General features: G+C 41.8%; 1 protein-coding gene across 3 annotated transcripts in view; it reads right to left on the minus strand.

Annotated features, from left to right (window-relative positions):
- Nucleotides 1–14,003, minus strand: part of prr36b (proline rich 36b) — a 51,663-nt gene that overhangs the window by 22,928 nt on the left and 14,732 nt on the right. For all 3 annotated transcript variants that reach the window (XM_061712627.1, XM_061712628.1, XM_061712629.1), the window contains exons 2-3: nt 5,422–6,159; nt 4,452–4,539 (exon numbers count right to left, since the gene is read on the minus strand). In XM_061712627.1, the coding sequence (XP_061568611.1) occupies nt 4,452–4,539; nt 5,422–6,052 (719 nt within the window). In that variant the 5' untranslated portion in view covers nt 6,053–6,159. The remainder of the gene's footprint in view (nt 1–4,451; nt 4,540–5,421; nt 6,160–14,003) is intronic.

Below are 14,003 nucleotides of genomic sequence, written 5' to 3' on the forward strand. Positions count from 1 at the left end.
ACAGTTTAATTAAACTAAACCAAATAAACATGTTTTTTTATTCCACTGAGAAGAAAAGCGGCCTGTTTATTTTGTGTACGGTGGCAAAGTGCACATATGTGAGCGTTTAACCTAGATGTCTGTGCTTTACTATAAACACTGAATAACTATGAGATAGTTGAGAAAACAACAATCGTCATTTTCAAAAGATGCTGGAAGATCTTGTGGTCACACTGCAGTTGTTCTGTTGTGGGAGAGTCGTTGAGGCTTTTCGTTTCAGTGTACCGTTACTTTTACACCAGTAAGGCATGAATGTGAGTCATCTTTCCCTCATTTCTGGCTCTATAGACTCATTTCTGTGTTCTGGTGCAATACAGGAGATCCGCTTTGGTTTGCATGGATTGATTTCACACCGATTCCCCGATCATCTCTGCTGTCACTAGATAACTCATGTGAACCAAAGCTCAGCTCTGTAGCCAACAAACCACATGACTTTAACACTGACGGAGCTAAACTTGACGGCTTATTATTTAAACCCAGTTTCTCTGACTGTCCGGTCACTGTAAGGATACTTGAGAGCCCAGCTCACAAAATACTTCATGTAGTGTTTCATTTCATCTCTAAAAAGGAACAAATGAACAAAAGAAAAAAACTTAAGACAAAGAGCCACTTCGAGCGTCAACTATAAACGCATAATTACATTTTGCTAAAACGACTGGCCAAATAGGAAGAACATTTGTGTCACTTTAAATCAGACTGATGCCACTTAGTGAACCTGCGTCTGCTCTGCACTTTCATTCGTCTAATAACCGGAACGTGCTTTGACTGAGTAAATTAAGAAACACAATGAATGCAAATTTAGATAGGAAAAAGGCTAAATCTAATTAAAGCAGAAATCTTTGGCTCCACCGGAGCTCGTGCCGGATACAAACGCATGCAGGACTCCTGCAGCCAATCCTTCTTTGGGTCGTGTATTCACTCAATGGAAGAAAACTGTTAATGTTAGAGGGATCTTAGCAGGTGTTGTGGCTTCTAAACGCTGCATGACTTTGGGCTGCCGCAGACAAGTCTGGTTGTGAAAGCATCATGTCTAAACGGTAGGTCCAAATCCGTTGTCCCACTTTGCCGAATATAACTTTCCAAAAGTGCCAGATAGCCTACAACTGTCTCCCGATTAGTCTATTCAAACTTGAAATGACGTCTTCATGCGACCCAGCGCGATTCCTCAGAGGAAAGAACGAAAAAGCAAGTTTCATGGGACTGAGAGAAAGTATTGATGAAGTGGTGGAGTTGTGGGAACGGAGGTCAACACCATGAAGGCGTTGCGCGTTACGCACATCATGATTGTACGTGCAGCCCGAGTTATATTACAGTTATTGTGATTATTTACCTCAGACTGCAAAAGAGGCATCCTAACCTATCATGACTGGGATGACGTCCTCCTCCTCTGCTTTTATTTAAAGCATTACTGCCAATTAAAAGCGGGTCATTATGAAGTTTTGCTGATGACACAGTCCTACGCCCGTCCTCGTCAGGTCGTAGCTACAGCTCACGGCACGCATCACGCCAACACTCCATTTCTTCTCCAAGATCAAGCAGATCCAAGTCTAGCGGCGTGAGGTGTATACGACTATAGAAATGATGCCGTGTATAGATACGCACCAACAATCTGATCTAGATTTGATAACAATAATTACCTGAGCAACAGTTTACTTGTATTACGTACTTCTTGTTCAATTACCATAACAAACCTGGTTGCTTTCCTCATTCTGTTTATCTGTTTTTTAGAAGGTTTAACCCTTGTACTGTCTTTGGGTCAAAATGACCCAATTCTTCCTTCCTTCTTTCCTCCTGCTCTCTCCTTCCTTCTTCCTTTCCTCTTTTCCTCCTTTTTTACCCTCCTTTACTCCTTTTTCTTCCTACCTCCCTTCCGCCATTCGTTCCTTTATTACCTTATTTGCCCTTCCTTCCTTCCTTCCTTCCTTCCTTCCTTCCTTCCTTCCTTCCTTCCTTCCTTCCTTCCTTCCTTCCTTCCTTCCTTCCTTCCTTCCTTCCTTCCTTCCTTCCTTCCTTCCTTCCTTCCTTCCTTCCTTCCTTCCTTCCTTCCTTCCTTCCTTCCTTCCTTCCTTCCTTCCTTCCTTCCTTCCTTCCTTCCTTCCTTCCTTCCTTCCTTCCTTCCTTCCTTCCTTCCTTCCTTCCTTCCTTCCTTCCTTCCTTCCTTCCTTCCTTCCTTCCTTCCTTCCTTCCTTCCTTCCTTCCTTCCTTCCTTCCTTCCTTCCTTCCTTCCTTCCCCCCCCCCAAAGACAGCACAAGGGTTAAGATGTTTGGAAAATCAACCGGTTCTGCTCTCTGATGCACCTTTTATATTTTGAAATAGCAATAAAAAAGCCTCAACCCTTTGGCTATAAAATACATATTTTATTAACTCAGCTCAGTTGGACTGAACTGATTTGAATTTATCTGAAATTCATTTTAGGAAATGATGAACCTCCCCAGTCAGTCGGAGTAACGTAAAGACGACGGTTCGGAGTTTGTTTCGTCAGCGTTCAACCGTACGCCGGTGATTACCCACATGACCTTCGATAATTCTTTTTAATGAGATGTTTGCACATCAACCATAAAGCTGTAATCTGAGTGTAATCTCCACAATCCAGCTGCTACGCAGGCACATGGAGGCTGGAGGGGGGAGGGGACAGAAACACCTTGCTCATGCTGACCGGCTCGTCATAGTGTGATATCATCATGTGATATCACTGGCTGAAACATTATCAAATTAAAACAATCTAGTCCTAATGCCCTTTACAGTAAACGGTGCTTTCAGGCTGATATCAATCATGATATTCGAAAAAGGAAAACCAAGTGCCCATTATATTTTAGTAGTTACAATGTATTGTTCAAATCTGGCTTTGAAGAAATGTGATGAAGAAATATTCTGACTTTTATTTTTTTTAAAGAAAAAAGCCTAAGTATCTGGAAAAAAAAACGTAATGTATGTTGTCCTACTGTTTTGATAAATCTGTTTTATTAAGAGTTTGATGTTTTTGCACTATTAGTATTTTGCATGATTTAAAACTACAAAATCCAGCTAGTTGCTAGTTTATTTTTTAGCTTTGGGTATGCTGGGAGACATTTATCTATTTTATTTGTCATGGAGACGACACAGCGTGGGGATACCTGTAACTTTAGTTTATGATGCGAGCTATACTAATGAGCTGCTGGTGGCAACTACAGGACTGTCTCAGAAAAATAGAATATTGTGATAGTCCTTTATTTTGTGTAATGTAAAAAATGACATTCTGGATTAATTACAAATCAACTGAAATATTGCAAGCCTTTTATTATTTTAATATTGCTGATCATGGCTTACAGTTTAAGAAAACTCAAATATCCTATCTCAAAAAATTAGAATATTCTAGGAATCTTAATCTTAAACTGTAAACCATAATCAGCAATATTAAAATAATAAAAGGCTTGCAATATCTCAGTTGATTTGTAATGAATCCAGAATGTATGACATTGTTGTTTTTTTTAAATTGCATTACAGAAAATAAAGAACTGTATCACAATATTCTAATTTTCTGAGACAGTCCTGTACCGGTATATGTAATTATTTTATATTTCCAACACAGGCAACTTCCTAGGATTCTTGTACTGTGCAGTCAATAGCTAATTGATCTACAATTTGATCCAAACAATCAGGTTTCTATCTTACACACAGGGATATCAACAAGCTGGCATAACAATGAGGGAAAAAGATGCCATTGCTTTCCCAAATAAACAAGGAAGAGGCTCCTCAAGGCTGTCTGATCAGAATCATCTCTGTCTCAGACAAAGGCCTATTTCAGAAAACTCTCCTGCCCTACAGCCCAGTCACCTCAGGAGCCGACGTCATGAACGCAGCATGACTCAGGTGAGGTAAACTTTTCTGTTTATCTGGTCCCACACGAAAACATAACCCATGCTGCCCTGCAGAAACACAAGTTCTCTCAGAGGAGGCAAAACCACTGAAAGCATTCTCTTAATCTCGCTGCACTCTTCTCTCTCCGGAGACCTCCCGGTCGGTGTTTTATTTATAAAGCTGAATAATGCTTGCTCTGATGAAACTGCAAGGCATTCCTCTAAGGCTTGTTCCGACATTGGCGGCTTTCTGGCCTACTTATGCCCGGCTTCAGGCCTCCGTGTGCAGGATCATTGTCCCCTCATTCCTCTGGGGGTGTTCTGCTTTTAACAACGTCCTCTTTCAACCTGTTGCCAAGCAAAACCTTTTTAACTCATTACTTTTCAGTTGGCACTGAGAGAATTTATACTGCAATCGATTGGCATTGCGTTTGTTTTGCCACTTTCCTGGAAAAAAGGTTAAAAAAAATGTAAAGGTCATGTCATAAATGAACCGTGAGACCCGAGCTGTCTAAAAGTGCACACCACATCCTTTTGTACGTGTATGGGTGGGGCTTTGCGTGTGCCACCCTTACCTGGTTGTCTTAGCAACAGGGGGCTTGTCAGATTTGGCTGAGGCGGCGGAGCTAGGCTTGGTGGGAGCTGCAGAGCCAGGCCTGGAAGCTGGAGAACAGAGGAGAACAAAAAAAAACATTAAAATTGCAGCATTTTCCTAATAAGTATTGTATAGTTTAAAGGGGACCTATTATGGCATCTAATACCTATTTTAAACAGGCCTTGAATGTCTTAAAAACAAGCTTTTGATTGTTTTTGCTAAATAAATTAGAAATTCAGCCTCTAAACCATGTCTTTATCATCTCATTCTCTAACCTCATTATCTATGCGGGATTCTGAGTGGGCGGGGCTATGATAATGAGGCTCTGTGCTGATTGGCTGCCTGAATGACGCGATACACCGCTACGAAAAAATGGTGGAAGCTCCAGCCGGTGGAGTTAGTTGTGGGCGTGGTTTCACGCATCGGAGGCCAACCTAATCGCTCCCATCGTTACGTAACGACAAGAGCAGAATCTGAACGGATCGTAGAAGCCACATCACATTGGATGGCCATCTGGGCGGCTGTACAGACACTGCAGAATTTAGCTGCTTTCCTCCTTCTCTGAGTTGGCAGGCTGAGGGGAGACCACTTTATATATGTTAAAGCAAGAAAAAAACGTGTTTTTCCATAATAGGTCCCCTTTAATGAAAGAGAGATCACAGATATAGGTCAAAAAGTTCGGCCTTTTGTACATTGTCTTACGAGGATCTGGGGCAAATGCATTTGTAGTTTAGCAGCAGCCACTCCGGCATGTCTAATATGCGTGCCGAATTTATCCACTGAGCATCTATGTGCATGTTATCACACTACAGCAAACACAACTCACTAGAGCTGGGGGAGTGAAAACATCTAATTCTGGACCTACTGCTGTGTTTCCTCCAAGCTGCACCTATTCTGAATGAACTACTGTCATCAGAAAGCTACACGTTGACAACAGTGACATCACCAACCTGGGGGCTTTTTGGCAGCTGCGGCGGTGCTGGGTTTCACACCATTAACAGCTGTGGATGTTGTCTTTTTGGCTGCCAGTGCTCCGGTTGTTGACTTTGCAGCGTTGGTAGCCGGGGCGGGCCCCGTAGCTTTCTTCTCACCCACTTTACTGGTGCTCTTGGAGATCGGGGCCCCGGCTGTGCCCGCTGGCTTTTTGGAAGGAGCTGAGGTCGGGGTGCTCTTCTTTTCCGCTGCGGGAGCAGCCTTCTTCGCCACGCCGTTAGTCTGAGGTTTAGACGTGCCGTTGGAGATACGGCTCTGGATTGTGTTTGACCGCGGGCCAGCGAGGGTCTTGGGAGAGCTGGTGGCGCTGGGTTTCGTCTTGGCCGGGCCTTTGTTGGTCGCCTTGGCTTTGGGGTCTCCTGAGGTCTTGCTGCCGGTCTTGGCAGCCGGAGACCCCTTGGCCGGGTTGGCCTGCGGCTCCCCTTGACCCGTCTCTCCCACAGGCTGCTGTGGCATCTCCTCCTCCGCCGCTGCAGCGGCAGCCTGGTTTGGCTGCTGCTCTGTGGGCGGCGCCGCTTCGTTTACTGGGTTGGATTCCAAAGTTTCCATTGGCTCCAGCGCTGCCGTGGCAACCCCATCGGGCTTCATCTCCCCTTGAATGGTAGTGTTCTGTCTCTGCGAGGCAGGCCTGATGGACTTGGATCTGTCAGGATGGCCACAGCTCTCGAGGCTTTCTGGAGACGGTGAGGCTTAGTCTGCAGGGAGAGAGAGCAGGAACCAACGCAGTTAGCCGACAGCAAGACCGGGCACGAAAGACTGAGGAATGCTGGTAGCCTTAGGTATCAGATCAAATGTTATCCTTCATCTTTATCCAGCATTACTATCATGAACGCATAAAACACTTATAAATCAGACATTTTTAAACCCATTCACTTCTTTTCTATATTTTCTATAGCTTAGGGCTTGAAGTTTAGCACAGCGTCGTGGATATTTTTGCATAATTTCACAGAATCCTGCAAAATTAGTGGTCTACAATGCTGGAAATTCCTGCACACATTATATAATTTGATGATTTAAAGACAACTTTGGCAGTGGTGCAAAACACAGGAAGAGTGCACAGCAATGCAGCGAGACAGACCGCCTTCCTTCCTGGAGAGCGAGCTTCACCTTCACCTCCTGTAAACAAGGCTGCGAGCTCCCGCTGCTGCACTCTCTCTCTGAAACATTTATATAAGCAGGTTTGATAGATGTGGACTTGAAGGCACCGTTAGGACACCGTCTCTTATTCCCCATAACAGACAAGCTGCATTTTGGATTCTCTACGTTATACAAAAGCAGGACGCGTCTCTCTACATGGTAGCATAGACTCGGCTTGCGAGGTGCAAGCACCTCAACTGGGAGGGAGTGCTAATGTTGCTGTGGTGGAGATGAGACACATAAGTGCTGCTGCTACAGTCATCCAAAAAGGTGAAGGATGGAGCTCCGTGCTCATTATCTAAAGTAGACTAGATGAGGCAGAGCTCAGTTAGCGGCAGCTCAGTCAAGAGCCTTATAGCATCTTCTGACCAGGACTCATCCAGGAGCACATTACCTGCAGACCACGATCTGTTAGAGAAATTCTGTTCCATCTTAGGGAAGACAGAGCTGCTGATCTCGCAAACTTCTCACAACTTTGGGTCCTTGAGACTTTGCAAAACCCCATTCTTGTGTATTTCATAAACAGCCTCTGTTAGGACGTATGCACATCTAATGTTCTAACCCAGTCATGTGTAAGACGGTAAGTCATGGTAATAACATTGTAAATAAGTTGAAAACAAAAACAACTTAATATTGTTCCTATGAAATGTTTGAAGTAACAACACAGTAGTTTAACCCTTGTACTGTCTTTGGGTCAAAATTACCTAATTCTCCTGTTCCTTCTTTCCTCCTGCTCTCTCCTTCCCGTCCTCTTTTCTCACTTCCTTCCTTCCTTCCTTCCTTCCTTCCTTCTTTCCTTCCTTCTTTCCTCCCTTCCTTCCTTCCTTCTTTCCTCCATTCCTTCCTCCCTCCCTTCCTTCCTCCCTCCCTTCCTTCTTTCCTCCCTTCCTTCCTCCCTCCCTTCCTTCCTCCCTCCCTTCCTTCTTTCCTTCTTTCCTTCCTCCCTTCTTTCCTCCATTCCTCCCTTCCTCCCTTCCTCCCTTCCTCCCTTCCTCCCTTCCTTCCTTCCTTCCTCCCTTCCTTCCTTCCTTCCTTCCTTCCTTCCTTCCTTCCTTCCTTCCTTCCTTCCTTCCTTCCTTCCTTCCTTCCCCCGAAGACAACACAAAGGTTAAGATAAGGTCTCACGTGTAAACTTTATAATCCCCCAATGTTTATAAACCCCTTCACGACTGGCATGTAAAAAACAAACTCCCTCTCATTTTAGAAAACTAGGTTCAGACTCTGAATCGTCCCATTCCCCCTGGAAACCCGACTGCTCGGGACCAGCAGGAGAATAATCTGCAACACAAACACAGATGTGTGGCAGCTGAGCAAAGTTACATTCATGCCTGGAGTCAAGTCTTTGAATCAGCTTTATCAATATTGTTCGTGATCATATCCCTGTGATGTCTCACGACCCACAGTGGAGAACGTATTCTACTAAAAGCCTGTTTAAACTTCTACATCCTCAGTCCTGCCAATGCAAATTAACCCTTCAGTGAAACATAAAAGCTCCGTGACACGCTCGGCCTGAACGGTTGCCATGGGTTGGTTTTTGGTTGTTTTTTTAGTCACAATACAAAGTGGCACCAGAGTTACTGGAGTGGAAGACTGGTTTCCTAGAGGTAAGCTAGTGCACAAACGTTTTGCATGCAACCTGCACTCACACTCACACACGCACACGCAAATGTAAATCACACTAATATTTAGACACATGTTTAGTGGATGAGAAAAGTCAACAAATTCTGCATCCACGATAGGCCTGTGTTGAAAAAAAAATTTAAAAAAATCGATTCTCATATTAATTCCAAAAAATCAATTCGTATGTCTAGATCGATTTTTTTTCATCATTAAATTACAACTTTTGGTTATTTTTTTGTTGATCCCCAAAAAAAAGAATGTTTTGTTGGACATGAGAATAACTGGTGCCATGTCTTTGCCTTTAAATATGTTTAAAGGTATGAAAACATTAAAGTTTTCAGTTATAATTGCATACATTGTCTATTTCATTACTTTATATACTGTTTTGGGAGTTACATTTGCATAAAATGCTAAAAACCAAATTCTCAAAAATGAAAAACCGAAATACACCAAAAATGGAAAAAATTTAAACGGAATTTGGGAAAAAATAAAAGCGATTTCATACGGGCTCTGTTTGCTGCCCTGGATCTGTTCGGTAATTCTGACACGATGTTTCTTAAAGCAGTTCTATCAGCATTCTGGGAGGTGATGGGTCCTTACAGTCATCATTAGTTGCCAATACTGTTGAATCTCAATTTAATACTAGTATTAATAAGTTGCATAACTACAGCATCATATAGTTCATGCAACAGCTCAAAAAACTTGTTTAATAACACTAACCCAAATCAATATTGGAATCGAATCAAATCTTGATAATCGATTCTGAATCTTGGAATTGAATCAATTCTTGACATTTGAATGGATCCCCAGCCCTAATCCAGGACTGGGCTAGAGTGGTCGTAAACAGAGAAGGACACGGCTCGGGGGCTTTAACTAACTGGGCCAACATGAGTTGTAGTAGAGTTAGTAGTTTCATAGAAGAGTGCACACAGCATCTACATTAACAGTGAATAACCGTTTCTTATTTTCCTTTTCCTGACACTTTAATATGAACATCTGAGTGGAGAACAGAGGGAAGGGGAAGGGGGGCGAGTGGGGGAGTTAGCAGGAAGCCGGCCTGTTAAAGTTTACAAACATAGTGTGGGGCTGGCTGTGCAGGAGCGTGAGCGCTGAGACAAATGCTGGGCCGAAGCAGAGGCCAGCCCAGAGGAAGACGCTTGGCCTACGGAGCATGGGAACAGAAGAAAAAAACAAGATGTAAAATGAGCTCACTGTTGGCTGCGCTTTACTCCTTCTCCTACTTTAAAATCCAGACATTGCTCGTCATCCTAGTTTCCACTGACCTAAACGTGTGCGCGCACTTAACCCTCCTACTCGTAGGAGAGGACAGACATCATCTTTAGGCTTCTTGGAAACAATTTCTGCTCACACTTCATCATGTTTCTCTCCCTCCTCGGCCCCACTCCGCCCATCCTTCAGAGTCAAAACCTTCTACGTCCAAAGACGCTCTTTCATTCTCCACCGATCCGTCTTTCCTCCCAACCGTTCCCCCCCCCCCCCCCCCTCCTTGTTTTCCTTCCTCTCCCGATGCTCCCGCCTTCCTTCCATCCCTCTGTTCTCTGTTTGCCATTGCACAGATGGCTGGAGCAGCTGAGCAGGGCCAGAGGGGGAACGGAGGAGACTGAGAAATATAAAAAAAAGGATCCAAACCCCCCGCGTAAGAGCAGATACGCACAGCTAGAGCAGCGGGCCGCGGCCCAGCACGGCCTGATGGGTCGCTGCTAAAAGTGACTCATGCTGCACCCAGAAGTCACAAGTGGTTTTAAAATACCAGCAAGGCCAGAAAATGTGGTGCTTGCGGCTCATTTATTCACTAGTTGCAGTTCTTCCTGGAAGGGCAGGGTTACTAATGGCACCAGACACAGAAACACTAAGTAGCATATCAACTTCTGTTTATATTACATGTTGTTTATCTTCTGCACACTTTTCACTTGAAAGAAGTGGAAAAGATACTTGTTTAAAAGTTAAGCTTTGCTGTATCAAGTGCTGATTCATCTCAAGCGTATGAAACTGTTTAAAACCCCGAATGTAAATGAAAGTACTGCTGAATGACATGCAGAGGTGGGTAGTAACGAGTTACATTTACTCCGTTACAATTACTTGAGTAAGTTTTGGGAAATTTTGTACTTTTAGGAGTAGTTTTGAATCACTATACTTTTTACTTTTACTTGAGTAGATTTGTGAAGAAGAAACTGTTACTCTTACTCCGCTACATTAGGCTACGTTGAGCTGTTACTTTTCTTTTATCCCTTTTATCCACGTACGTGTCAATCTCATGACATCACTGGGTGATTCTTTGGGAAAAATGTTTGTTTTTGCATGTTTTGTCACATATACACAGACTCAAACACACACAGAGTTTCTATGAGTTCATGTTTGTTCTAGTTCTGCCTGGTTAAAAAAGAAAAGTACAAAGGCTTGAAATTTTGTGCTATTTTTGCTTAATTTATTTTTTTATTCTGTTATTATTTTATTATTTATTAAAGTACTTGAATTTACTTTGAGATTATTTTAATTTAAGCTATTTTTTATTAATTTTAATTTATTTTATTATTTTATTGATTTAATTTGCCTGAAGATGATTATTTTGTACTTTTGTCTGTTTGAATGGTTGTGTTAAAAAAATAAATCAGACGTTACTCAACAGTTACTCAGTACTTGAGTAGTTTTTTCACCAAGTACTTTTTTACTTTTACTCAAGTAATTATTTGGATGACTACTTTTTACTTCTACTTGAGTCATATTATTCTGAAGTAACAGTACTTTTACTTGAGTACAATTTTTGGCTACTCTACCAGCTCTGATGACTGTCATATGTTTCTGACATTAATGGAGCAAAAGCTTAGTTAGACATTTAATCTCGATGACATAAATCAGTCGGGCTATTTTAAGCACTTCAAGGTCAGCTGGTGAAAATATAAAACAATGAGAGCCAAACAACAAGGAACTTGAAATAAAACGAGGGGAAAAAGACAAACCCTGCAGCCCCCCAGTTATAGAAATCTACAATATCTTAAGTTTTTATCCAACTTGACTGATGATGGTTCAGCTGAGGACACCGGTGTTTACAGCCATCAGCACCGTGACCTGACGCAACCCCGGAGCGGATCCTCTCTGCTAAAGACTGTGTTTGGCTCCTGTCTGATCTTCCCACAGGAGGCTCGACTGTCTCAACTAACTACTCGTTTCTCAGCTCCTTCTCAAACGGACCCCGCGCTGCCGGTGTACTGGTGTTTAGCAGGAGCGATAAATCCTGCCTGCGTATCCGCAGCCAGGGGAACATTTCTATTTCTACTGCCAGTCTCCAGACAGCTGTGAGGCTGGACTTCTCTCCAGCGCCGTGGCTCATACCGCCAGAACTGCGTCATCGGGACGAGATCAGTCAATGGTTAGCAGAAACAAGACGGCAAAGTGGAGCAGGAACGGATGTCTTTCATTTATCCTGCACAGAAACTGAAGGAGAGCAGGATAACATCCGACATTAAGACGCAAACGCTGTTTCTGAGAAGCCCAACAAGCTAGAGAATGCAGTAAAATTAAATAAAGAATAATCTACAGGACTGTCTCAGAAAATTTGAATATTGTGATAAAGTTCTTTATTTTCTGTAATGCAATTAAAAAAAAAACAAAAATGTCATACATTCTGGATTCATTACAAATCAACTGAAATATTGCAAGCCTTTTATTATTTTAATATTGCTGATTATGGTTTACAGCTTAAGATTAAGATTCCCAGAATATTCTAATTTTTTTAGATAGTTTTCTTAAGCTGTAAGCCATGATCAGCAATATTAAAATAATAAAAGTCTTGCAATATTTCAGTTGATTTGTAATGAATCCAGAATGTATGACATTTTTGTTTTTGTAATTGCATTACAGAAAATCACAATATTCAAATTTTCTGAGACAGTCCTGCAATGTTAAAAACAAAAATTAAATACACTAAGACCTGGAAGTAGCATCATAGCCTTTAATTTTTCAACTTAACTCAGGTTTAAATAATATCAGATATTGTTTCCTGATTTCAGCTGCACTTCTAGATGAAAGTTGATTTGTTTTGTTTGTTCATGAAGTTTATTATATACACATTATGTTCCTTATTCCTTTCAAACTAACCCAATTAGATGTTCTTATGAGGTCTTATTTTAAGCGCTTCAAAAAGCTTCTTCTTCTTTTTTCATGACTCATAAAAATGCAAATTTTTAAAAGCAATAAAGTAAGTAAACTCCATAAAACTGAACCACATTTCTAAAAGCTCTCACAAAAGTTAATTCCCTCTGTTTTTATGTACTAATGTGTGGGTAATTTTGCAAGATTTTTTTCTTTCCTTCCGTTTCAGTGACTTGGGTTTTTCTAAGTGGAGCTTGTTGTCTCAAAACTGCCTTAAGGAATCAACCAGGTGTCAAATGTTTTCTGATCCACCTTAAAACTAAAGCTGGAGGAGGTTGTTTCAGATTGTGAGGGCTACAATGGGATGATGTTATTTTGTTCTGATTTATACTACTTTTGCATCTCCTTAAATCTTTAATCTACCACTCTCACGTGAATTAACCTAAATATTTAACCAGGAAAGTAAAGTGTGGATATGGACAATCCAGCCAACATAAACTGTTTCTACACTAAAATAATATGCAAGCACGAAGCGAAACGTCCGTTTGGGGAATTACACACGCTGACACTTCCAACCCATGAGGACTAGCGTGCATCCTAGTGCAAACCCAGACTTAATGTCTTATGATTCCAAACAGATGGATTGGTCAGCCTCATTAGTCACATTGGACCATATTTAGTTCCAAACATTGTGCAAAATCTGCAAAAAAAACTAAACAAAATTAAAAAAAACAAACACTAAATCATTTCATCTGAAAATAAAGCTTCTGGTCAAAGCTCAGAAAAGCCATCTGCACATTATGAGAAGATTAAGGACAAACCACACCAAGAAGTTCTGATTCACTTCAAATGAGTTGGTTGTTTCACTTGTTGCACGTCAGGTAGTTAAAAGGACATAATTTTTAGAAATGTTATTTTTGTGTCAGCGATGCCGACTGCTATGTATCATAACGAACAGATTTATTGATTTAAAGTCTGATTTAATGGCTTTTTAATTCATTTAATTTGCAGAAGAAGGAGAATAAACTGGACACAGTATGAAAACAGCTGAAACAAGATGTAAACGCCCACACACAAAGTTCAGTCAGAGTTGGAACCGTGACACTGATTACAGTTATCTGACATGCAGGTGAGGTCTGCTCGACACTGAAGACGCCTCCTGCCCACAGACGCAGACACAGACACACAGCAGCTTCATTAACTCATAGATATACTGAAGGAAAACAAGCAGCAAAGTTCAGGTCTGGAGGCGATGGTGGGTGTTGACATGAGAGCCTGAGGTCATCGCTCTGGTGGGAGAAGTGAGGAGGAACATCATGTTCCCAAACAGCAGGACTTTTGGGCTGTGGCATGTTCCCCACATTGAAACATTAGATGTATTTCTGGAATATCAGTCCTTCAAAAATGGAGGAAAATGGGATTTTAGAAAGGCAGAAGAGTCCTTTGGGCTGGTGGGGCTTTGATGTACAACTGTATGGGGAATAGGGATGGGCGGTATGGACTAAAAAATGTATCATGATAATTTCTGGCATTTATCCCAATAACGATAATAATGACAATAAAAAAAAACATAAAACAATTCAACTCCACCTTTGTAACTATAAATCTATCACCACATTCAGTCTTTGGAGCCCCCGAAACACTGCTCTAAAAGAATGGTAAATGCTACTAA

The sequence above is a fragment of the Cololabis saira genome, chromosome 21, assembly GCF_033807715.1.
Source record: "Cololabis saira isolate AMF1-May2022 chromosome 21, fColSai1.1, whole genome shotgun sequence".
Classification (NCBI taxonomy): domain Eukaryota; kingdom Metazoa; phylum Chordata; class Actinopteri; order Beloniformes; family Belonidae; genus Cololabis; species Cololabis saira.